Source organism: Notolepis coatsorum (assembly GCF_963971535.1).
Source record: "Notolepis coatsorum genome assembly, chromosome: 4".
NCBI classification, from domain to species: Eukaryota; Metazoa; Chordata; class Actinopteri; order Aulopiformes; family Paralepididae; genus Notolepis; species Notolepis coatsorum.
The window spans coordinates 70,331,398-70,358,155 of NC_140168.1; the positions used below are offsets into that span (position 1 = coordinate 70,331,398).

The 26,758-nt window shown below is 47.0% G+C and overlaps 1 protein-coding gene across 1 annotated transcript in view; it reads right to left on the bottom strand.

The window, feature by feature from the left end:
* Window positions 1-2,920: 2,920 nt before the first annotated feature.
* LOC311226550 (kinesin-like protein KIF27) overlaps window positions 2,921-26,758 on the bottom strand; it is a gene marked incomplete at its 5' end in the record, with an annotated part of 33,077 nt that continues 9,239 nt past the window's right edge. Inside the window, 12 exons of the mRNA XM_084311970.1 lie at window positions 2,921-3,727; window positions 4,141-4,345; window positions 5,749-5,973; window positions 6,140-6,328; window positions 12,679-12,849; window positions 15,744-15,797; window positions 16,159-16,457; window positions 17,600-17,731; window positions 18,061-18,185; window positions 18,355-18,539; window positions 21,742-21,918; window positions 22,797-22,928. Of these exons, the coding sequence (XP_084168096.1) occupies window positions 3,204-3,727; window positions 4,141-4,345; window positions 5,749-5,973; window positions 6,140-6,328; window positions 12,679-12,849; window positions 15,744-15,797; window positions 16,159-16,457; window positions 17,600-17,731; window positions 18,061-18,185; window positions 18,355-18,539; window positions 21,742-21,918; window positions 22,797-22,928 (2,418 nt within the window). The 3' untranslated portion in view covers window positions 2,921-3,203. The remainder of the gene's footprint in view (window positions 3,728-4,140; window positions 4,346-5,748; window positions 5,974-6,139; window positions 6,329-12,678; window positions 12,850-15,743; window positions 15,798-16,158; window positions 16,458-17,599; window positions 17,732-18,060; window positions 18,186-18,354; window positions 18,540-21,741; window positions 21,919-22,796; window positions 22,929-26,758) is intronic.

Below are 26,758 nucleotides of genomic sequence, written 5' to 3' on the forward strand. Positions count from 1 at the left end.
GTTCTTACTAAGTTATTGTCCATAAAACTGTAAAACGTTGTTTATTTAACTCTTTACGGGTCACTTCTTGAAATACCTGGAAATTCACAATTTCAACTCTAGAATGTTATTTTGGTGCTATTTCAAAAGTTATCTACAATTTTGAAATAAAAAAAAAATAGATTTTTCCCCTGTAAATTAAGGTTAACCAAAGTGTCCGTGAACAGGTCCTCGACCGGTAGCCTAAAAATGTGGAGGCTATGGGGCATATTTGTCCTTAGGCGGCATATCTATGAAACTTGGCAGGCTGATTCATAACATAAAATAAATAAGAAAATGTATTGGGAGTTTTCTTGAATTTGCATTGCCATGGCAACAGTAGCAGATAAAGCCCCAAAGAAGAATAGCTATAAAACTATATAACTACATGGTACTACAGGGTACTACATGGTACTACAGGGTACTACATGATACTACAGGGTACTACAGGGCACTACATGACACTACAGGGCTACATGGTAGAAGTAATACCCCAAGTGTGACTGACTAGATGCATCGGGCATATGTCTAAAAATGGACACTGTCACTTCACCTGAAGGGGCATATGACCGTTTATGGCTTCACCACTTTTTAGCTAACAACAAATCCTGATTTCACTAATCCTATGCAAAAAAACACCTATCCCATCCTTTACAATGATTGTTCAACTGCACAAATTTGTAAATGTTATCAACTTACCATGACTTGTTGAGGAAATAATGGATTTTGAAGAGTAGAAGCAGGTGCAAAAATTAGCATTTTCTTTGTTGCTGTGGTGAAAAGAAGGAAGTTGCAGATCCCCAGGGTCTATCCTGATTGGTCAGATGGGATGGTGACAATAGACCACTGCACTTCCGCGTTACATTGAAATCGGGGAGGAGATAGCGGGGGGGGGGGAGCAAATGAATAAATGTGGATGAGAGCCTTGATGTAAGTGGTTGCCGCTACGGCTGTGGGGGTGCTAGAGACATGATCCAATAGACTTTTATGCGCCTGAGTCTCCTGAACACGGCGCGACCCATTCCTAATCGATCAAGTCCCTTTTTCAGCACCTACTCCGCATCCGCATGCGCAGATTGTCAACGGAGTCTGAACGGTGCGAGACGACGCGCGAATGAATGTGGACTGTTCCATCAGAGGGGGGAGCTTCGGTGGCCAGTGTCCTTTCAGCCGAACAGGATAATGAAAAAATTATCCCACTCAATGGCCAGACGCGTCTTATGGCAACATCTACAATTACCTCCTTGAGTCTCCAGGTAGACTAATGTTTATATTTAAGTGCAGTGGTCTATAGCCGCTCACACTACCACCACAAGCTCCCCCCCCCCCCCTCTGATGGAACATTCAACATTCATTCGCGCGTCGTCTCACGCCGTTCAGACTCAAAAAAAATTCTGTTTCGTGCATGTTGACTGGAAACAACTCACAGACAACGTTATATATCCAAAAAACATAATCCACGCTACTCAGAGTGTCCCCAGTCAATGTGGTATAACGATACTGCATGCCCGAGAAGGAAAACCTGGAGCGGACTTTTTTTTTTTGATGCACAGTCCCAGCCAATCCAATCCAATGATGTGCAATACCATCCGGGAGACGATAGGCGGCGGTATTTGCCCTTTTGCGAGCTCAGACCCATTCCCAACGATAACATCAGGTTGGATGGATGAAAATTAATGGATATCGCTAATAAAAGAAATAACCCGACTCAACCCGAGTTAACCCGACTATACTCGGGTCTGGCGTCCAATGTGTTAACCTAAAATAGAGATTTATTTTGTGTGATATTTGATTTTCAGAGTTATAATGCATTTTTCAATGGAATGTGGATACTCTCTAGCCAGTAGCCAGTAACCCTATGTCGCTTAATTTCCTTCATAAACCTGTTAAAGGTCAAGGCCAGCGTGACCCTAGAGCAGTGCCATCCCATTCTTTAAGACCTCCGCACCAGGGAGAAGGGGCAAATAATCTGCTCCTCCACCACGCTCTCTCCCTGAGGCCCTGGTATTGAGCCTGCATGCTGCAGCAGTTGAGTTACGACCCGTCTGCACTTTGTAATAGTGGCTAGGATGACCTCTGTTGAAAACTGCTCTGCTGTCTGTTTGACCTTTTTGACATCACTGTTGCAGAGATGATTAAGATGAAACGTGACTAATGTGTCTTATAACTATATAATTAATACATGTTGATTGCATATGCCTGTTTGGCCTTTTTGCTTTGCCTCACAGTAATCGTGTTCCTATAGCGGGACCTTAACTTCGCACCATCAGTGTCATGAATCAACAACGCCAGCCACTTTTGCTTTTAAACCGGAACTGAAGCACATTCTTTTGGTAAGGATACTTTTATGAATAGGAAGTATTATACCTAAGATGTCACACCTCTCAGCGTCTTTAAGCGTGCGGGCACTTAAATGACAGGGCCCTTTTGACTAAGAACATACTAAGAATCCACTCCTGAATATAAGGAGACGATGGCTGTGTTACTCAGAGAGACGTAGTGTCTCGGAGAGAAAAACCAGTCCACTCAAATGAGGATTCTCTAGCAAATGTCAAAACGGTCGCCCCTTCCTGGTAGACATCCTTGGTAAAGCCTTTAACAAACAGATTCAATAAATTGCTTTTATTGCTTCTAGCTTTATACCTTTATAGTTATTCAGTATATCTCAGGTCTGAACTCTTATCAGAGTCCTATTGTATCGAGATTTTTTTTTTTTACACCTGGTCTTAAAATATTAAAAAGTATGCTGTAGCCAAAATTATGCTCAATGAAGGGGGCTTCTCTCAAGCAGAGATTCTGTTTATTACAAACGAGATTAACAACCTCGTCAGTTACATTTCAAGTGAAATTGATAACTAATTAGTAAACATAGGAAAGTGATTGGAATAAAAAAAGACTCTGCAACTAAGGTGAGAGTAGCGATCTCACTGAGGGGATCCAAGAGGCGACAGGGTTTATCTCAAAGAGGTGTTGAGATTTACTGTAACCTGTGAGCTACAACAAAACCTTACTGTGAAAGTGAGAGAAGTGAGAGTTTAATAGTAAAAGATGAGGCACTTGTGTCTGGTATCGTTTGATCATGACCAGTCTTTTTAGGAACTTGGTCCGATTCACCTTGGAATAATGTTAGACTTCAGTGTGCAGAGCTCTAACCCCAAAAGTGCCACTGATATTTACTGTTCCCATCAGTCTGTGTTTCTGTATATTTCTAAGGAATCCTCGAGTATCAACTCTGTGCTGGTCTCCACTACAGAGTGGCGCCCTCTTGTGGTGGAACAGGGGAGCTGCCAGTAAGCAGGGGAGATTTGCCTTAGTTCTTTACGGGACAGACGAACAGGCTTCAAGTCTAACCGTTGAACACCGGGACTCTCCGCGCCTCCCTCCCTGGAATCTGGTTGTATCTGGGTGTGTGTGAGTGTTCGTTTGTGTGTTTGGAGATCAGAGGATGAAGAGGTGCAGGGGTTTTGGTGTGCATGCTTCTGCTTTGCGTTTGTCTGTGTGTTCTGTGTCTGGTGGTTTTGTGTTGCCGTCTGCACAGGGTGTGTGTGTGAGAGCTGAGGATCAGGCTGATGGGGCTGCGGGGTTTCGTCCAGCATCTCTTTCAGTTTCTTCTTCAGGTGGCGGCTGGAGCTCTTATAGAAGAACAGGTCTTTCTCCAACTGCTGTACTCGAGTCTGAAGGGCCTGCTCAGTCTCACCTGCTCCATCTTCTACACACAAGTCAGCATTTCAGAGATGTAAATACATGAGGTAGTTTCTTTGATATCATACAGACACAATATAATCACCATATCTAAATAAAAAAAATTTCATCTTTTTCTCCCATCCCCCAATTTAGTCGTTATGCCAATTCCTTTCCTGGTCGTTAGGCCCATTGCCCTACTGTCAGTCTGGGGAGGGTGTACTGTAGAGACTATCACATGCCTCCTCCGATACATGTGGAGTCGCCAGCCGCTTCTTTTCACCTGACAGCGAGGAGTTTCACTGGGAGAATGTAGTGTGCGGAGGTTCATGCTATTTCCCCCAGATGCCCTCCCTGCTGAACAGGCGCCCCGACCGACCAGTAGGAGTCGCTATTTGCAATGACCAGGATCCTTCATCGCCCTCCTCGTCGCCACCTCACCTCCGACTCCGAGTTGCTGCAGCAGCAGCTGGACGCCGTGCTGGTGGTCCCGGTGCTGCTGGGTCAGCCTGTGGTCCGTGTCCAGGGCGAGACGCTGCAGGGCGGCCTCCAGCTCCCTCGCCAGCCCCTCCTGCTCCCCGGACTGGAGCCGCAGCTCCTCGCAGCGCAGACGCAGCCTTCGCTCCTCCTCCCGAAGACCCACCACCTGGGAAGAGGGACGGAGAGGGAGAGGGAGGGGGAGGGGGAGGAGGGGAGGGAGAGGGAGAGGGATGGAGAGGGACGGAGAGGGAGGGGGAGGGAGAGGGAGAGGATGGAGAGGGAGGGGGAGGGATGGGGAGAGGGAGGGAGGGATGGGGAGGGAGAGGAGGGAGGGAGAGGGACGGAGAGAGAGAGGGACGGAGAGGGAGAGGGAGAGGGACGGAGAGGGAGGGGAGGGAGAGGGACGGAGAGGGAGGGGAGGGAGAGGGACGGAGAGGGACGGAAAGGGAGATGGACGGAGAGGGAGAGGGACAGGGAGGGGAGGGAGAGGGAGGGGAGGGAGAGGGACGGAGAGGGAGGGAGAGGGACAGGGAGGGGAGGGAGAGGGACGGAGAGGGAGGGAGAGGGACAGGGAGGGAAGGGAGAGGGACGGAGAGGGAGAGGGAGGGGAGGGAGAGGTATGGGGAGGGAGAGAGATGGAGAGGGACGGAGAGGGAGAGGGAGGGGGGACGGAGAGGGAGAGGGAGAGGTATGGGGAGGGAGAGAGATGGAGAGGGACGGGGAGGGAGAGAGATGGGGAGGTGAGGAGGAAGACAAGACGCAGGTGGGACGGGATGAGAGATCAAATTGAACATATATTATTACAGTTGGACACGTGACTAAATAGTACAGTAGGTAGAGTTCAGCTCCGGCTACCCTTTCACCTCGTGCAGCAAACACACCATGTGGCATGGGGAGAGGGATGGAACAAGTGAGGGAGGAAATTAGGAAGGGAGGAGAGGAAGGACAGAAGGAAGAGGAGTGACAAGATAAGAGTATTACTTCATAACACAACAGCTGTGGCATAAAGAGGAGGCGATGGCATTGTGCTACTGGCTTGACTATGGGAGAGTCAGTTCAGAAGAATTAGCAAAACAACCTCCACATAGGTCCTTGGTGCCAGCAGCCATCAGGCTCTGTGCAGGGACCGCTGCCAGCAGCCAGAGAACTAACGGCGGTAGAACTCGAGAACTACTAGGAACTCTCACAAACAGCATGGACTACAATGTATAACTATGACGTACTGTATATGATGCCAGTTAGGGTACTATCTTGTGTATACTGCACCCGTGTATAGTTTACTTTACTCATAGTATATATTCAGATTCTAATTATTTATTGCCCATATTTATTGTAACGTATAATATAAACTGGTAGGGCATACAGACCCTCGTCTGCATCTTTGATTACACTGCTACTTTCTCATATTAATTAATATGAGTTAATTAGATTGTCTACACTGTTTATTTGTATTTATTTTGTTCTCATTCTTTCTATATTCAGATCTATTATTTATTGCCTATATTTGTCTTTCTACTATTACCACATGCCCATACCTGTACAACCCCCCCCCCCCCCCCCCCCCCCAACCTTGTTGAAGTATTTGACGAGCAGCTCTGAGGCCTCTGGTGGCGACAGCTCCTTCAGCTTCCTGATGACATCACAGTGGAGGGCGGAGTCTGCGCTGTGTGACTGACTGGCAGAGGCTGTGACTGACAGCTGTTCCTGCCTGTCCCGGATGGAGCGGCTGTTGAAGTCCACGGCGGTGTCCAGAGCCTCGATGGCCTCCTCCAACTGGAGCAGAGCGTGCTCCTCCTGGATTCATAGAAACACACACACACTCACTCGTTTATGATTATGACACGTCTCTCCTTTTGCGCATACACAAGCACAAACATATATAACATATGTACAAAAACACATACCAGCCATACATTCACTCACAAACAAGCATGCATAAAAGTCTCTCGCTCTCTCTGACCTGTGCAGTGAGCACCCAGCCCTCACTAAGCCGAGTGTCCAGTGCTTCTCTCCTCAGTCGGAGTGCGTCCCTCTCTCTCTCCAGTTCCAGGCTGGTGACTCCAGTCTGCCCCGCCTCACTGTTGCCCTCTAGCTGTTCCTCCAGGCACTCCAGGCGGGCCGACACACGCAGCAGGTCCTGGCTCACTGCCTGTGGATGGGATGGACACAGTGGGCCTCATGTACATCCAGCAAGATGCACATTTTCAACATTTGAGAGGTAAACATTTTGTGTGACAACATCCAGGATCCAGGATTTCATGACAGGCCCAGGCTGTGAGGGTAATAATAATAATAATAATAATAATAATAATAATAATAATAATAATAATAATAATAATAATAATAATAATAATAATAATAATAATAATAAACTTTATTTATTTTCATGCAATAAAAGCAGGCCAGAGTGCTTTGACAAAACAAAAAATAAAATGTACAAATGAATAAGGAAATGCAGGACTCAGTAGACAAATTGCATATCACAGGCAATAAAATAAATAGAAAAAAAAATATGTCTGATACATAGTCTCCTAGAGACCTAGACTAACATAACATTTTCTGTCTATAAAATATGTTTGAAACTTTTATCAGACAGGCCAACCCAATTTCCAAACGATGCATTAGGATGCTATGGTCAATTGTGTCAAAGGCAGTGCTCAAGTCCAGAAGAATGAGAACTGAGATCTTGCCAGCAGCAGCACTAATTCTGAGATCGTTGGTGACTTTAATTAAAGCCGTCTCTCTCTGTACTATATATGGTTAGATCTAAAACCAGATTGGAATTTCTCCAAGATGGCGTTTTCATAAAAAAAATTATTTAGTTGATTAAATTTGTTTTCCAAGTATCTTGCTCAAGAAAGGTAAGTTGGAGATCGGCCTAAAATTACTCAGGACGTTATAGTCTAAAGCTAGCTTTCTTCAGTAGTGGTTTCATAACAGTGGTTTTAAATGCATTAGGAAATATTCCAGTCTCAAGGGATGTATTAATTATTTTTCTGACTGGTGTGGAGAGACTATTGAAAGCTTTTTGTAGTTGTAGGATAGGGTCAAGATTGCAGGTTGATGGTTTACTCTGCGTTACAATTCTATAGAGTTCTAGCCTTATTACTTGAACGAATAACCTTATTATACCTTATAATATGCTCCTTAAAAATATTACAATGAAGGCGGCTAGGTGGTGTAGTGGGCAAGGCACTCGCCACCAGTGTGGAGACGCTAGGATTCGCGTGTTCGAATCCAGCTCTCCACATTGTTTTCAGTTTAGCTGGTCGTCCGCAGTAATACACATTGGCCGTATTACGGGGAGGGAAAACTGAAGGGTGGGGATCGAACGTTGTGAACAAGCGACTCCTACAAGTCGGTTGGTGCGCCTGCGCAGTAGAATCAGGAAGTGTCGGGGGCAGCGTGAGCCTCCCACGCGTTACTCCTCGACACTGAGAGATCGAGCTGCGCAGGTGAAAAGATGCGACTGCTGTTACCTCAAGTACCGGAGGGGACTTGTGCTATGTATGACTTAGTCCACATTGCAGCCGGCTTGTGGGAGGCAAGAAACAGCGTTCGTGACAGGGGAGGGTTGAATTGGATGATACGAAATTGGGATGGGAGAAAATATAGAAAAATGGGAGAAAAAGTGGATCAAAAAAAAAGATCACGTATAGAGCTATTTATCCATGGTGATATTTTATTTCGTAGCCTCTTTTTTATCTTAACTGGCGCAACAATGTCCAGTGCTCTGCTCAAGTTACTATTGAAAATGTCAACCATTTTGTTTATCGAGTAGTGTGTATTACATGGATCAAATTACTTTGCAAGATCAGAGAATTTTGTTTCCGCTGTGGTATCTAGGTACCTTTTTTGAATAATAAATTATCTTTTGTTAATAGGTGTACTTAACATAGTATCAAAGCATACACAGTAATTATCAGAGACAGTAATGTCAGACAATAGAACATTCTCAATCTTTATCCCTTGTGAGTTGTGATATGACCAAATCGAGTGTATTACCCAGTTGGTGGGTGGCTTCAGTAACATCTTGCGTTAAACCTAAATTGTCTAAGAGATTCACAAACTCCATAGCCCATGAGTCATTGATATGAATATTCATATCTCCACTAAGTTTTATTCTGTCATAATTAATTAGTAAGAATAGTAGACAGAAGCTCAGATAATTCATGAAGAAATACTGAGGATTGTTTGGTTGGTCTATATATTGTTAAAATAAGCAGATTTGAATCAGCTTTCAACACAATGGCGAGGTATTCAATCTCAGAACTGATCAGAGAAGATAGTGACAATACCACCACCCCTTTTTTTCTTGTCTTATTGATTGAAAGAACCTATAATTTGGGGGACACGTTTCAACAAGAGTTGCAGTACCATCGTTCTTGAGCTTCAATGAGAATTTTTCCAAAATAAGATCATTAATTAAAAAGCTTTTGTTTGTAAGGGATCTTACATTTGAAAGCACCATATTAAGATTAATGTCCGACTTTGCGTGGATCAAGGGTTTAACTAGAATATGAACTAAATGACTTGGATTACAGCCAGCATTTAGCCTAGTAGAAGGGCGATAGACAGAGAATGGGGTGATGTGTGTGTTTAATAACAACAGGGATGTTATTGCTGCGAGAGCAGTAAGAACAATGGTAGGGGCAATGGGGGGGGGGGATTAGAGGCCAGGACTGCAATTCCCTTTTGGTTGGGATGCAGATTATCGTTTCTATATAGATCAAGCCTATTCCAAAATTAATGAAATTGGTTAATGTAACCATATAGCCACACGCCGGACAGAAATTGTGTAGCCACTGGTCGGCACGTAGAGACAGCTGAGTGCCCGTCGGAGGGTGAGGATTGCCGAGGCTCTCGATCGTCGCTGGCAGTAGTTCATAAATCAAATTTCAAATCAAATTTATTTATAGGGCCCGACAACACACGTTAATGTCCCCATGGGCCGTACAGGTCTTCTTTAAACAAGTCAAGAAGACAACATAACAATAAGTCAAGAACAGAACAAGAACACTAGATGAATGCAAATAAATGAAAGAATGCAAGCACTCCCAGACATACCCCACGCGAAGGTAAGGAAAAACTCACTAAAACCTAACAATAGGGAAAAAAAAGCTCCACAGGCAATGTGGAGGAGAGAAACCTTAGAAGGGCCGTTCAAGGGGGGATCTCCCTTCTTAGATGTCGGTGATAGTAGTGTTGCAGACGGACAGTTGGTAAGCATGCACTCATGTGTGTGGTGAAACACAGATGAGTGCATGCAATAGCAACTGTACATTTTGAAAAATTAAAGATAGAGCTAATAGCGATAGCAACTGAACATTTTGAAAGATTAAAGATAGAGTTGATAGCGGATCTATTTGAGGCACAGGGGCGGCGCAAGAGGGTCATATAGGGTCATATAGTCATCACGAAGCTTGGCCGGTTGTCTACACTTGTCGTTTGTACCCACATCAACAATCACGGTGTGGGCAGCCGGGTGAAGCTCAATGATGGTGGGGATATGTTGTAGTAGATCAAGAACCTTTGCACCTGGGGCGCCCAAGTGGCGAACCACGTAACGCGCTGCGTCGCGGCACGGCCGACCCGGGTTTGATTCCCGGACCCGGCGTTCTTTGCCGAATGTCTTCCCCCCGCTCTGTCTCCCATTCTTCCTCTCTCTCTCTCTCTACCGGACTGCCGGGTATTAAAAACCAATAAAAATCTAAAAAAAATAAAAATAAAAAAATAAATAAAAAAATAACCTTTGCACCTGAGAAAGAGTATGTAATGCCACTTGGTACAGCGATGGATCTAACGATTGAGTCACCTATGAGGATAATAGGATGGAAATAGGAGGCGGCTAGCATGATGAGCTATGCTAGCTGTCGGAGCAGTAGGTGGGAGAGTGGGGAGGGGGAGGCGGCCAGGAGGGGGAGGCGGCCAGGGAGTTGAAGGTAGCGCTGCCAGGAGAAGAGAGCGCTTCCTATGGGAAGATGGACCAGTACCAGCATGGTCATCCCTCACGACCGATGCCCAGGAGGATGACCCGAACCCGGAGCCGAGAGGGGGAGACCGCAGGCATCGGCTGGTCCAACTTCGGCCATCGTCCAGTCCCTGAAGTGGTTCAAAGTGGTTGAACAGTTGGGGCATTTCACCATCTTCATCGCCCAGGGGATCCGGAAAAAGAGGCATGGGTAGCCTTGTCCTGCTTCTCAACACCGTAGGAGGTGGAGGGAATCTTGGAGCCGGTCATCTGTCAACTCCACGCCGACCAGCCGGAGACGGGAGATAATCTTGACTGCCAGTGCAGGAGGACATGGATGAGCTTCTCCAGGGAAAGAAGCTTAGACTTGAGGCATGACAGTTCAGCTGGGGCCACCATGACCAAGCCCGGATAGCCTAGCTCCAGGCTAACAACAGGTAAGTGTTGTGGTTAAGTGTGCCCGGTAAACTCAGTCTCTCAAGTGTACGATGCACGGCTGCTTGTGGCCGAAATATTCATAAAGGTCTCCTTTAATCCACAGCGAGAGAGCACGAAGGTTAAAACCGATAAAACGCTGCATAAAACAGTTTATGGTTTGAAATGTAATTTTAAAGCCTTTAGTCGTGTTTCTTTCAGTATTTTTCAGAGGGTTAGTAGCGAGAGTTTCTGCAACTTATCAGTGCTCCGCCATCTTAATACAGGATGGGCTCCATCACCTCCTCCATCACCGGTGCCCCCCAGGGCTGCATACTCAGCCCCCTCTTGTACTCCCTGTTCACACAAGACTGTGTGGCCACACAGAGCTCCAACACCATCATCAAGTTTGCTGACGACATGGCACGTCATTGGCCTGATCACCGGCAATGACGAGTCGAAGTATAGCGAGGAAGTGAGTGCACTGGCAACATGGTGCCAGGATAACAACCTCCACCTCAGCAAAAACGAAGGAGCTCATCGTGGACTACAGGAAGTCCCAGGGGGGCGATCACACCCCCATTCACATGACAGCGGTGGAGAGAGTCAGCAGCTTCAGATTCCTCGGGGTCAACATCAGCGAGGACCTGTCCTGGTCTCATCGACACACCGGCATCGTTGTCAATACAGCGAGACAACGGCTCTTCTTCCTACGTAGGCTGATGAGATTCGGCATGGACTCCAGGATACTCTGCAACTTTTACTGGTGCACTATAGAGAGTATCCCTTTTTTTTTTATTATCTTTTTCCCCCTCCATTTTCCTCCGATTTTCTCCCATCCCAATGTTAGTCGTATGCCAATTCCCAATCCCTTCCTGGTCGCTGCGCACTTACCCCCCACAGTCAGATCATCTGGGAGAGTGGAGGCTATCATGTGCTTCCTCCGACACACGTCCAGCCAATCAACCACTTCTTTTCACCTGGCAGCGTGGATCCTCCCTGAGAGGGCGTAGCGTGTGGAAGGATCACACTATCCCACTCAGGTCCTATCCGCGCTTAGCAGGCGCCCCGACCGAACTGTAGGAGTCGCTGTTTACAACGACCCGGACCCACCCCGCCAGCTTCTCCCACCCTCTAATACAGCCAATTGTACCAGTGTGAACGGCCAGCCAAGCTGGTGACAACCCCGGAGCTGTGAGCTGGATTCGAACAGGCGAATCCAGCTCACAGCTTTGGGGTTGGTGACGAACGCAATCTCCGCTACGCCACCTAACCGCCCACTATAGAGAGTATCCTAACTGGCTGCGTCACTGCCTGGTATGGCAACTGCTCAGCCACTGACCACAAGGCTCTGCAAAGGGTGGTGAAGTCAGCACAACACATCACCAGGACTGCGCTTGAGACCACAGTCACAAGCTTTTCACTCTGCTACCGTCTGGCAAACGGTACCGGAGCATCCACACAAGAACCAGCAAGTTCAGGGACAGCTTTTTATCACAAGCCACAAGACTCCTGAACAAGGACAAGAATAGGAGATAGCCCTATTAAAAAAAGTCACACGTCTCTTAAAAAAAACTCTTGAACACACACACACCCTGCACCTTAAGATGCACATACACTTTTACGCAAGACACTTTCTGTAGAAATTGACTATTTTATTTGATCTTACCTCATTTTGATATTTTATTTATCGTACTTATTGTTATTGGACACACACACCCTGCACTGCACCTTATCGTGCACATACACTACACGCAAGACACTTTCTGTAAATAATTGACCATTTTATTGTTTTATATTGAATTTGATGTTACTACTACCACCTATTGTTACCATTCTTGTATTCATTGATGTTTCTTAATTGTGCACTGTTGAGTCTAAGCTTGAAACAAGAATTTTATTACCTGCAATGCCCCCTGTATTGTTGTGTATTTGACAAATAAAGAAGTTGAATTTGAAGACATAAAAACGCGACCAACACACCCTTATTATTACACCAGCAAGTCCTCTTCAAGGAAGAGCCACACACAAATGCCTGCACACCAATACATACACACACACAGTTAGGCACACAACACAGAGACACACACACACACACACACACACAAGCAGACCTGACTGGTGCGAAGCTTCTTTATCTCCAGCTTGTTTCTCTGCTGGAGACAGGCCTCCCTGCGCTGTAGCACCTCCTCTCTCCTCCTCAGCACCTCCTCCAGCTCCTGCAGCTCCGCTCTCCTCTGCAGAACCACCTCCTCCTCTGCCTCCAGCCACATGCTGTGATGAGTCTGAGGTTGGGGGTGGGGAGGGGTGGACGAGGAAGAAGACACGGATGGAACACGATTGACCCATCTCAAGCCCCGCCCTCTTTTCTTGATCCTCCAATCACAACTGTTGATTGGAGAATCAAGAAAAGAGGGCAGGGCTTGATAGGTGAATTGCTCAGTCACTCTCCTCTCTCGAATATCATGCAGTATCTGTCTCTAATCCTTTCAATCTCACCATTGTTACACTCTATCGCCCTCCAGGTCCCCTCGATCACTTCACAGTTGAGCTGGACATGCTTCTAAGCTCCTTACCGGAAGATGGTACCCCTCTCCTTCTATTGGGCGACTTCAACCTGCCTGGCTCATCTCAGTCGGTCCCAGTGGTCTCCCTCCTACAATCGTTTGACCGTCGTCATGCCTCCCACCCACAAAGCAGGCAACTCCTTGGATCTCATATTTTCCCGTAACTCCAGCATCATTAACACCACGGTAACTCCCCTACATGTATCTGACCATTCCTTCATATCCTTCTCACCAACTCTCATGCTTAACCTAAAGGTCTTCACCCCAACTCAAACCGTGTCACTCAGACGCAACCTGCCCTCCCTATCCCCCTCCACCCTCTCCTCTGACATACTATCCTCTCTACCTTTGAGTGACACCTTCTCTGCTCTCCCCACAGAGATGGCAACCTCCACCCTCCTCTCAGCCCTTGCAACCTCCTTCGACAAGCTCTGTCCCCTCGTTGAGAAACCTGCCCGCCGTTCCCCACCCAGTCCATGGCTGACAGATCCAGTGAGAGAACAAAGACAGGTCCTGAGAGCGGCTGAGAGGAAGTATAGAAAGTCACGCCTCACTGCTGACATTGACACATATCACAACCTCTTGTTAACATTCTCCAAAACCATTACTAATGCCAAAGCTTCCTTCTTTCACCATAGGATCGAGGCCTCTGCCAAAAATCTTCGCAAACTGCATGCTACCATGTCCTCCCCCCCCCCCCCCACCCCCCTCATCTTTCTCTGCCGAAGACTTCACGATCTTCTTTGAGGAAAAAGTGGAGAACATCCGCAGCTCCTTCTCCCAACCCCCACCCATTCCAAATGCTGAATCGAGAACCTCATCCTTCACTCTGTCATCTTTCTCTCCCATTACAGAAGCCGAGACCCTGACACTGGTAACGTCGAATCGTCCGACTACATGCCAGCTGGACCGGCTACCCTCCCCACTCCTCCAGACCATAGCACCAGACATCCTCCCATTCCTAACTGCAACCATCAACTCCTCACTCAACTCGGGGGTGGTCCCCACCTCCCTAAAACAAGCCAGAGTCACACCGCTCATAAAAAAAAGAAACCTGAACCCCACCGTCATAGGCAACTATCGTCCTGTCTCTTCTTTCCTTCCTTTCTAAAACACTTGAACGTGCTGTATCCAACCAACTTACCTCTTACAGAATGACCTCCTAGACCCTAATCAGTCTGGCTTCCGGACTGGCCACTCCACAGAAACGGCCCTCATTGCGGTCACAGAGGCACTTCACTTAGCAAAAGCGAAAGGCCTCTCCTCTATACTGATTCTCCTAGATCTATCTGCAGCCTTCGACACAGTCAACCATCAGATCCTCCTCGCGGCCCTCGCAGGAATGGGAGTCGCTGGCTCTGCGCTGACATGGCTGACATCATACCTCAATGACCGCTCCTACCAAGTGTCATGGAGAGGGACCCTGTCGGCCACCCGCCCCCTGCGGACGGGTGTCCCCCAGGGCTCGATCCTAGGACCCCTTCTCTTCTCCCTCTACACTAAATCACTGGGTAACATTATCACGTCTCAAGGCTTCTCGTATCATTGTTATGCCGACGATACTCAACTCTTCCTCTCCTTCCCTCCCTCAGATATCCACGTCTCTGAGCGGATCTCGGCCTGTCTGTCGGACATCTCCGCCTGGATGACGACCAACCACCTCAAACTGAACCTAAGCAAAACAGAATTGCTCCACCTGCCGGCCAAATCCTCCCCCCTGACCGACCTTTCCATCACAGTCGAGAATGCAGCTGTGACCGCGTCCCCGACCGCCAAGAACCTTGGTGTTGTCCTCGACAACCAGTTGAACTTCTCTGCTCACATCGGAGCGACAACCAGAACCTGCAGATTCCTCCTGAGCAACGTCCGAAACATCCTCACCTTCCTGACAAAAGAAGCCACCCAACTCCTCGTCCAATCAACAGTCATCTCCCGCCCCCGACTACTGCAACGCACTGCTCGCTGGCCTCCCGACCACTGCCACCAAGCCTCTTCAACTCATTCAGAACGCAGCGGCCCGCCTGATCTCAAACCTACCGAAGTCGGCCCATGTCACCCCACTTCTTAGGGACCTGCACTGGCTCCCCATTGCTGCACGAATCCGCTTCAAGGCCCTCGACCTAGCATACCGTGCAGCAAAGGGAACCGCTCCCGCCTACCTCCGGTCAATGGTCTCCAACTACACACCCTCAAGACCCCTACGCTCTGCATCTTCTGGCCGCCTCAGACCTACTCCTATCCGAGCTCCGGGAGGGTCATCAAGGAGAAGCCGCCTATTCACAGTCCTTGCCCCACAATGGTGGAATGAACTACCCACCCCAGTTAGAACAGCAGAAATCCGTCCAATCTTTCGCCGTCGACTAAAGACGCACTTCTTCAACCATTATCTGAAATAAAAAATTAAATAAAAAATATATCTAACCCTAACTAACCTTACTGTCATGCACTTAATAGACTAACCTACACTGTAGCACTCAACACTTTGATGAACATTGTTACTCAGCTGATAGAGTTGTGCCCTTCCTGATGACTTGTCGTACAGAACTTGTTGCTTTGGATAAAAGCGTCAGCTAAATGACTAAATGTAATCTGAATTTGAGCAATATTTTTACCTTTTCTTTTGATCCTTCATCATCACCAACAGTCAAATCCTCTGACCTCAGCTCCTGCAAACAAAACCGCATCAAAGTATTTTCAAACGATGGACTTGCTCAACGGTTCACCTTTGCTGTATTTCAAAGCTAAGTGCTACATAATTTCAACTCAAGTGAGCGTGTCTTCCTCTTTATAAAAGGTGAAGTGTTTCGGGTAGATGGCTATTGTGTTGAAGTGTTATCGTGAGCTGCTGTGAGGTAGGCATGAAAGCTGAGGGATGCCAAGGAGTTGGTTATAATATTACAGTTTGCCTATTACACTGTTGTTTTGAGTTTGTGGAGTATTCGTCAAAAGGACCATTGTTTGTCTTTGGTTGGAGGATCAAGAAAGGAGGATCAAGAAAAGAGGGCAGAGTTTGAGATAGGTTCACACCTCTGTGATCACTGCACCAAGCAGCGTGCGTGATGTCACTGTGTGAGTCCTGCTGCACGCTGTATAAACCCTCCTCGGGTCCAGGGGTGCAGTGGTGTCGGTAGCGTCTCTCTCCTGTCTGAGGCTGGTCTGGAGCTGTTCTCTCTGCCGTCTCATGTGCTTCAAGCTCTGCTGGAGCTCCGCCCGGGCCTGCCGGCTCTGCAGGGAGAGTCTCGCCAACACACCCCTGGTAGGGCCAGCCGTGCCACTATCATCGCCATGCCTCTTGCCGCGTTTGTCCGCTTCCTGGGCCTTCCTGCCTGCGACACACAGGAACACAGCGGGATCATCAGGGCAACGAGCAGGACGAGGAGCCGATGAGACAGAAAACAGAACGGGAGCAGCGTGTTGAAATAATAACTAGAAACTGGGCGGCTGGGTGGCGTAGCGGAGATTGTGCTCGTCACCAATGCAAGGGACTCCGGTCTCGAATCCCGGTGTCAGCATTGCCTGCGGCTTGGGCCAGTCGTCATACTATCTCAATTGGCAGAGGTAGCAGGTGGAAAGTCGATGGGTGGGGATTGGACGTTGTGGACAGCGACTCCTACAGGTCGGTTGGGTGACGCCTGCACAGCAGAGACAGGAAGTATCGGGGGCAGCGTGAGCCTCCCACGCGTTACTCCTCACCACTGAGAGTCCGCACTGTCTGGTGAAAAGATGCGACAGGCTGCCTCCTCGTGTACCGGAGGGGACACGTGATGCAAGGCTTCTATCCTCACTACAACCGACCAGTGGGGGGCATAGTCTAGCAACGTTCAAGACAGGGGAGGAAAGAATTGGCAATACGAAATTGGGATGGGAGAAAAAATTGAAAAATAAGGAGAAAAAGTGGATCAAAACATTTTAAAATAACTAGAAACTAGAAACTCTGAAACATCTCATCAAGCTGCTCAAAGACACACAACATTATAATTCTTGACACACATGGAGTTTGATTAAATATTAAAATATTATATAGCCATTTTATTGCACTGCACGTGTTCTGTCTACACCTTTTGCACTGCTCTTATTCTGTCTATTTTTATACTCATTCTATGTCTGCACTTAATGCATTGTCTTTATTTTGTCAGAAAACTGCTAATAGTCTTCTGGAGATTTTAATGTCAGAAATCTATAGAGATCTCTATTACAATCTTTTTTTCTCATAGATTTCTTTATGACAAATCTATTAATTTCTTTCCGGGAGGTTTTAATATAAATTCTCTGTTCATTTATATTTATGTATAATTATAATTATGACAATTTTATGTAGATTTTATGCCTATGTCTATTTTGTGTCTATATCACTGCTGTGAAGCACTTTAGGCTGCAAGTATTGTATGAAAGGTGCTACTATACAAATAAAGTTTATTATGATTATAATAAAGCAGACAGACATAAGAAAATGGCCACACACACACACCGGTGTTGTCCAGCTCATTGATGAGTTCCTCTTTCATGCGCATGTTGATTGACAGCTCCAGGATCCTCCTCTGAGCGATGCTGCCGTGGGGTCCAGTCTGCTTTACATATAGTTTGGCACTGCTCTCATCCCCTGACAGAAAGAAAAGGGGATTCAAATGGGTTTTTATGTGAATAAATACCATTCTGAGGTAAAAGACTGTTCCCTACTTGGGCTGTTGGACAGGTCCTCTTCATGGCGTGTTCATTATTCTTATCCTCCCTCCTCCACCAAACACAGCAGCCAGTGGCTGGCCATCACACAACTGATTAGCATCTACTTGTGCCCGTCTAGTCAGCTGTGCTATTCCGATTAGAAACACACGTCTATGTGTCATGATGAATGGAGAGATTCTGTCTTGAAATCAGGATGAGCTGCTGACGATTCTACAATGAAATACACCCTGAAAGACCCCAGTGTACCTGTGGTTAGCTCGGTCCGTTGAGATAACAGGATTCCACTCTGTAAGATCTGGAGCGGTCCAGTGCTGTCCTGACTCTGGACTGGTTCCTTCTGCCTACTGGTCCATGTCCGGTTCATGGTACGCCTGTGGAAATGTCACATGGTCTACCAAGTCCACGGCTAACTCACTGGTGGAAGGAAACTGAATTGGAATTGCTACTTGGGAAAATACATTAAATTAATTATGATTAGTGTGCTTGCAGTCTGCAAATATGACATCAGTGTCTGCAGGTGAAGGTTGCACCAGTCCTCACCTAAACCCTGTTGTGTCCTCGTTCGCCTCCTCTTCCTGCTCCTCTTCCCTCTCCTCCTCTAGCTGGTTTATGAATGGACAGTACACCTCCTCTTCCGCCTCGATCTCTGCCAACAGGAGTTGACCTCGCATCTTAAAGGCTGCCATCACCCTCTCCAATGAATAGGCTGGGGGACTAGTGTGGATCTACACACACACACACACACACACACACACTTAAAGGGATCTTTTTTCTTACTTCACAATGATAATGTTGATTGGCAGAGTCCTTCCTCAACACAATCCATGCTGTTTGTCATACTCCAGATAGTTAGCCACAAACCAATGCAAAGTCAATCGCGTTAAGCTCCTGTCTGTACAAGCTGATTGAGGCTCACTGTAATTTACTTTGTGTGCACTGTGGAGTCAATAAAAATTTTACAACAGGTAGGTCCGACCACGCATTGTGATTGGTCGAGAGCGTTCTAAGCCGTTAGTATATTCATGATACACTTACGGTTAAATCACCATGAATATACCAGTGCGCTGGCTTTAGAATGTTGTAGAAAGTTTCAACTGCCATTCATCAAAAGGAAACTGTCAACATGACCTACACCGCGAGCAATGTTACGTTTGATTTAACATACCTGTAGGAGCTATTTGATTGTTTTGTGTTATGTCTGTAGTTGGTTAAGTTCATCACTGGGTGGCAGCGCGGAGCGCATGGGTTTTTGGATATAGGCACAGGTAGGCTGTTGCGCAATCAAGGTATGGGTGACGGAGATGTCTCACGGTTTTTACCGCATGCACCACGCTCGTTTCACTATCATAATGTCAATTTATATAATCTATTGTTTTGCTCAGCAACCATGTATTTATGTTAATTACTTGAATGAACTCTTTCTGCGCCATACCAGAGATTTCTCAGGTTTCGTCGCCAACGGTTGAGCGCCATACCTGCGATTTCTCGGGTTTAGATCCTTTGATATTTTTCCTTTGATCCCCATTATAAACACTCGCTCGGAGTTGCCTGTGTCTCCCTGGCACCGCTGGTGGCAGTATCGCCTACCTTTTGAACTGGGTAAGGTCTCTCGTAGGGCTGGGCGATAAAACGATAACGATAATCATCGCGATAAATTATTTCCTCGAAATAAACATGAAACGTGGTCGCAAAGTTTTGATATATCGATTTTCCAAGCTTGGACCAAACAGTGTTCCATTCTATGCATATGATCCAGTGGCGGTAGGTTGCCCCCTGGTGGAATATATTAATCTATGCACTGGGCCGTGTGTACTGCGTAGAAGGTGCGCGGACTGATGACGACATCAACTCGAGACAAGACATTCAGTTTTGGTGGTTTGAAAATAATCACGCGGCATAATCACAAGGAAGAAACATTCATTCAGACTGTGTTGGATATAACAAAATGGATTTATATGGATTATGGACTTGGACACATTCATGGAGAATTCAAGCCGGGACCACAACGCTTCTCAAAGGGTTGGCTCGCTCGACACGCGACGGCTCCAACTCGTCTCGTAGTGACGGCTTCGTTCTACCGCATCAAAACAAGTGAGTCTATTAATAGCCCGTCACGCCAGGCATAAGAAGTTAATTAAACTTGACAGAAATGTATATCGACGATAATTATCGATATCGAGTTATATGAAAATAATTGTATTATTTTATCACGATAAAGTTTTTGGCCATATCGCCCAGCCCTAGTCTCTCGGTCTTTCTCTCTCTGCTTTTATTTTGCTGCAGGAACTCCTCCCCCTCAGAGGGAATCAGGACAGAGCAATCGCTCTGAGATTTTATCGCCTCAAACCTATTGTTTCCCGTATGATAGCCATGCCCAATATACACAAGTAATTGCGATCGCGATGGGATCACTGGGATTATTCTTTTTAGAGTACCTTCTGGCTAAGGTAAGGTCTATTCTATGTCTATTTTACAGAACGTAAAACATGCTTTTGTACCGATCACAGCGTCGTCTTTTACCGAACCTAAAACATGCTTTTGGTAACAATCGCAATTTCGAGGTAAAACGACCCCACCCCCCCCCTTGATGATTTTGTGAAGAAACATAATATATATGGTATATACCTTTGATTTGAAAATATTTTGAGTTTCAGGCGAGCAACCCGAACGATTTGGGCATATGCATATAAGACGTCATATCTCGTATGTAGAAATGAACTGGTTTGTCAATGTTGGACTATAAACAATGCCAAATGAGCCATACTATTGTCTCCATAGCTATAATACAGAACACACAATGGGTCTGCATACATTGCGAAAATTGTCAATAACGCTGGCGCCATTGAGTGAAGATGAGAAAACAGCGTGGCAGTCAATGAGTTAAATGGGAACTTCACCCAACGGCAAGTGACAACGACTGGACATTACTTTTATCTTTAATTGCGCGTCAAAGACGAGGATTTCCCGCACCCATCCGAGCGCCTACCAGGACATCAGGATAGTCGCTACAGTACAGTACTACAGTACAGTAACTATAGTTTATAGTTAACGGGTACGTTAAATTAGAATAATACATCATTTGTTTGCCAAGCTGGTTGATAGCCTACTCCATTTGAAATTCCAAAACAATGATACATCTTTAGGAAAATAAATTCTACGCCAAGTTCACTGAAATCGATATAAAAGACCCTAGAATTGTCTGTATTCATCCTATATTTTTCCAGACGGTGCACCTTGCTGTATAAAAGCAATAATACACTCGAACCAGTGGAATATCAGGAATATTGCCACTCTGTGATGCCTATGCTGCGGGTGCATCACAGCCGTGGCAATATTCCTGATATTCCACTGGTTCGAGTGTATTATTGCTTAAAGGGGAACTATTTTACTATTTCTTTCACTATTTGGGCACTTTTACACAATTCCTGTGAGTCTATGGAACACCTCTGTAATATTTTTTTCTTTTTTATTCATTGTTTTGTATTTCTAATCAAGTCCTCAAAAACAGCATTTTTCTACCTCAAGATCTTAAGCCGTTTTGAGCCTGGGCTCCAACCACTGTGTGCAGCTCATCATGAACCTGATGCCACACAGCCACATTATCATGCAGCGGTGTCTCTCTGACATCACAAATCAGCACATTTTCAGATGACTCAGTTCAGTGAGGGTGAATATTGTGAGAGGAGAATTGGAAGAATGCGCCAATATGAGAATTAGAGACATAGATCATATTAATATAAGTTCACATAGCTAGGAAACAATGCTAAACACTCAAAAATGCCATTTATAAGATAGTTCCCCTTTAAATGAGCCTCAGTCAGCAAATATTTGAAATTTGCCAACATTTCCAAAGTTCCGGAGCTTAACTTTGCATTGGAAAATGTCGGGCTCTTTGTGACCCCAGGCACACACACTGCAGTCGCCCACCTTCCTGACGGGTCCGTGGCCACAACTATGTCTGATCAAAGGTACACTATGGGGTCTCCCTGCCGAGTTCCCAGAATCCTTTGCTTCGACAGACACTCCTGAGGTTGCCACCTTAAAAGTCAGGAGTTCACCACGGAGACGATCGATCAGCATCTGCTGCTCCACCAGCTGATCACACTGGAGACACACACACACACTTTTAGCTAGATTGCACATTTAAATGAGCCTCGACATGGTTTGAAAGCTAGTGGCAGACTGGGGTACATCACCCAAATATCTAACCGTTTCATGTAAGTGAATGGATGGCCATTAACCCCATACTCTGGGCGATGTTAAATAAATAAAAATAAATGGTGGTCTAACCTAGTTTGTTAGTTAGTGATTAGTAATATCGGAGGCACGGCAGTTTGTCACGCTACAGGGCGAGTTAGGAAGGGGGTAAAGGGGATATGACATCATTGACAGGATACTGTGTCTAGTCTGCTGGAACGTAAAAGAAGAAGAAAAACCACAGAACACGCTCCATGTTCTTGATTGAACTTACAGATTTCTCAGAGTTTGAAACATTTGGAATAATGTAAGTACACAACTCAACAAAATATACAACCTAGGTCTAGTAGTTTTTAGACCATTTAATGTGGAAATGTTACATATATCTTTAACAATAATGTTGTTGATTGGTACAGAATCCTTTCTCAGCACCATCCATGCTGTTCCTCATACTAGCTCTGGATAGGTAGCCTGAAGAAATGTACTTCAGTGAGCTTCAGTCAGCTTGTTCATACAGGAGTGTGACCCCATTGTCTTAATATTGGTTTGTGGCTACTTATCCAGAGCTAGTATGAAGAACAGCATAGATTGTGCTGAGAAAATATTCCATCAATCAACATCATCATAGGTAAATACTAAATAGAAAATAGGGCTACGGTTCGAAAATCCCTTTAACCATAATTTCCTTTCATTAAAATGAACCTGAACTTTAAGCCTGCATTTTAATTTGCCTTGCCAATATAATTGTCATTGATTTGCTTCTCTCTATCTCTCTCTGTCCCCACCTGTATGCGTGTGTGCTCCCTGGCTTCCTCTAAGGACTGGAGATGTGACTTGTTGTCATGGAGGAGTTTCTGCACCTCCGTCTGCACCTCCCTCAGCTGCTCCTCCCGCCGCTCACCTATGGCTAGAGCCTCCTGAGAGAGGGAGAGATTAGAAGAGAGAGGGACGGTGGTGTGTATCTTAATCTCAAGAAGTACTGATCAATGTGGCCAATCCGCACCCTCTCTTCTTCTACCCACAGCCGTAAAATAATGTGAATCCCTATCCACCTTCAAAACCGCTCTAAAAGCACCTATGGGGGGCTGCAATTCGAAACTGGCCCCGGTAAATGTCCAAACATCCCCCCCCACAATGTAGTTCCCTCCCCCTCAAATGTATATATTCTCTTTTAGAAACTCTGTCTGTAAATAAACAGTACTGTATATTTGTATATCTTGTATGTCATAAATGTCTGGATGTAACAGTACTGTATATCTGTATGTCATGTATGTCATATATGTTATGATGAATTGAAAATGGGGGACCCTGATGTAAACAAGACGAAAGTCTTTCTCTGGTCTGCATCCCCTTAACAATTGTGTGTATTGAGCCGTACTGTATTGTACCCATTCTGCAATCTGTTAATAACATTTTCAATCAATCAATCAAACTCTACCAAGCACTTCTTCCTTCACTCCCTCCACCAAGCACTTCTTCCTTCTCTCCCTCTACCAAGCACTTCTTCCTTCACTCCCTCCACCAAGCACTTCTTCCTTCCCTCCCTCTACAGAGCACTTCTTCCTTCTCTCCCTCTCAAGGGCGTAATTTTGTTTTCAATGGTGGAGGGGACACATTTGGGGTCGTGGTCAGTGGCGGAGGGTGGCTGTTGCGTATAGTTGTAAGGTCGCGGGGGTGGGGGTAGGAGGGGTGAAGGGGGGAGTCCCCCCCCTTCGTAGATTTAAAAAAATAAAATCAGTTGTGCAAGTCAATTTTGGTGAGTTGTTTCTATATACAATTCACTTATGACAAGTCATAATGCTGTGCGAGTCTCGAAACGTGAGAGAGAGAGAGAGAGAGATATCGCGCTATTTATTATCTACAATGTATAAAACAACAGCCTAGAGGCTTTTAAATACAACAAGGTCATACACAGTAAATTTCGCAGAGTAAATTTTACTCAAACGGAGTACATTTTACTCAAACTTTGAGTAAAGTTTACTCTGCGAAATTTACTGTGCATTTCATGGCAATCGCACAGACCATCGTTCACAGTTTCACACCAAACTTTAAGGGGAGGGGTGCTATGTATTTGAGCACACCTGACGACATGGCTGTTATATATTCATACTGGCCAATCGCGTCTCGCTCTGCCATTATGAGATGTCATCTCATGCACCTATTGTGCGCGTGAAAAAGGTGCACATGCACGTCACTTGCACGTGACCACGCCTACTCCCGTGTGTGCCTACAAGACACAGGGAGTGGTCACGTCCACGCCCTTCCTTGTCTTTTTCCAGCGTGAGATTGTTCATATGCATTTCAACCAGTGGAAACTATTATGAAGCGAAAGGAGAAATTAAACAATGTTGGACTTTCGCCGGTGGTTTGCCAGCCCCCGGACCCTCTTCGGCGCGTCCAGACAGAACGTCATCCCTATTCTGGTCCGTCCTCGACAGTGGACCGACGGGCGACGCGTCGCGCTCAGGTAGGGGGGCCTACACCGGCAGGCTTTGGTACTAGCATGTTCACTACTGCTGGTTGTCCCGTGTGACGACCGGGCGGTGTGATGGCGCGGGGGGCTGTGTATTTGGATGAATGTGACACGTTGTTAAATGTTTTCCATTTATCATGGCTCGTGCAGCTACTACTAATTCTGTTGCTTTTCGGGACGCTGCTCACACGTGTTGTCCCGCTGGGGCTGTGTTCAGTTCCCACCGTTTAACCATTACATTGCTGTAGGTCAAACGGTATCTGAGGCTCGTCTACCCTATGCATTTATGAATCTATGAATTGAAAATGGGGGACCCTGATGTAGACAAGACAAACGTTTTTCTCTGGTCTGCATCCCCTTAGCAGTTGTGTGTATTGGGCCGTGGTAAGTGTGCCCATTCTGCAATATGTTAATAAAGTTTTCATTCATTCATTCATCCCTTACACAGGTGGACGGTCTGACGACAGGGCTCAGGACAGGTGTGCCGCAGTGGAGGTTACTGCATGACTACTAGTGAGGCAGTGCTTCACTAGTAATAGACTTTGGTCAGCAGCCGCCACTGGTGTGCCGTGCTTAGAGAAGCGGGTGGCATCGGTCCTTTGTCCTGACATGGTAGAGCGGTATCCCGCCCGGTAGCCGACGCCAAGGGGCGAGTCGGCCCGGCAGGTGGCTGAGTGGGCTGTTGAAGCTTATACCGCCGCAGTACAGAATTTAGCAGCAACTCAATTGGCTGTTTTTCTGTCGAAAATGGTGTCGGGTGATGGGGTCTTAGAACTAGCTGACGTCAAATCCATTGCGCGAGGTTTTGAGGTTATTCAGCTTTTGACCCAGCCGCAGGCAATAACCGCAGGGAGGGCTAGGATGCTGTCGACTCTTGTTCACAGACGTCTTTGGTTGGAGCAATCTCCCCTGGAGGAGGGTTCTCCTCCTCAGGGCTCCCCTCTCCGTGGATGGACTTTTTGGTCTGTCCACGGAGGCGCGGGCGGTATTTGACCGCCCAGCCAGAGGTGAGAGCACGTTCTCGCCAGCGGCTGCGGCGAGACCCCCGACCGGCAGCCATGTGTCCCCCGCCTGGGATAACCTGGACACAAAGAGAACAGGTTATCACGGTGCCGACAGCCTTGGCGGCCGAGGGATCGGCTGTATTAGATGGGCACGCCCTAAAAAAACTTTGCCATCTAGCTGTGTCTAGCACGCTCTCCGTTCACTTCCCCCCGCTACACTACGGGATTCAGGGCTCTGTTGTGTCCCCTCTGGCTGCGGGCCGCATTCTTCCAGTGAAGCGCAAGCGGCCCCACATATCACTTCTCATGGAGACAGGGGCTGACACCCAGCTGCTAGCTAGGCCTGGGTCTGTCTATGAGAATGCTGTACTGTCAGGAGGCTCCCGCACCACACGTCCTGCGTCTGCGTTTGGTGAGCCTGGTGTTGTAGCTGACGACGGAGCAGGGTTCCCTGTATCTAAAAAAAATTGTCAGAGGGGGAACTCTAGGTCCAGGAGGTCGCAGCGTGGGTTCCCCCAGCCCCGCCCTCGCCAGGCCGGGTATTACGTTAGTGCCTCCCCCGTCTGGACTTCTGATCCTGCGGTGGTCGGTCAGGCACGCGTAATTTGGGTGGTAGGGACAGGGCTACGGTGTGTAGGGACTCACCCTATCGGGCAGCGTGGGGACCACACACCATGCATGTCCAGCCGCAGAGCAGGCTGTCACCAGCAAGCTAAGCCGGGAAGATGCTCAGCGGGGGAACTACCTCATTCACCGGGGGTGATAAGACCTCCCCCCGTATCAGACCGCCCCTTTTTGTCGGGGTCCCCCTTGGGTGCGATTGCCTCGTTGGTAGAGTCAGGGTGCGATATACCTTGCTCGCGCGGTTGGCAAAACCAGGTTTTGCAATGCACAGCGGGAGGGACCGGGCCACCTGTCTACGATTCTTAGCGAACCGGCCCCAGTTGGCGGCGGGGGCGCTTTGGGAATTTTACCACGTATGGCTACAGTAGTGCCATATGTCGGTGTGGATGGAGAGAACGCTGAGGGCGGGGCTTGTGTTACAGTTTGCACACCCCCACCCTCCATTTTTGGGTTTGGTACAGACTATTGTCAGAGTCCGCGGCAGTGACAGCCCTGGCCGAAGAGATTCGTTCTCTGGTGGCGAAGCAGGCCGTCGTCGTGGTCCCATGGGAGGACGTGATGAGTGGCGATTACTCCCGATATTCTCTGGTGCCCGAGAGATCGGGGGGGGGGGGTGTCAGACCCATACTGGACCAGTGGACCTGTC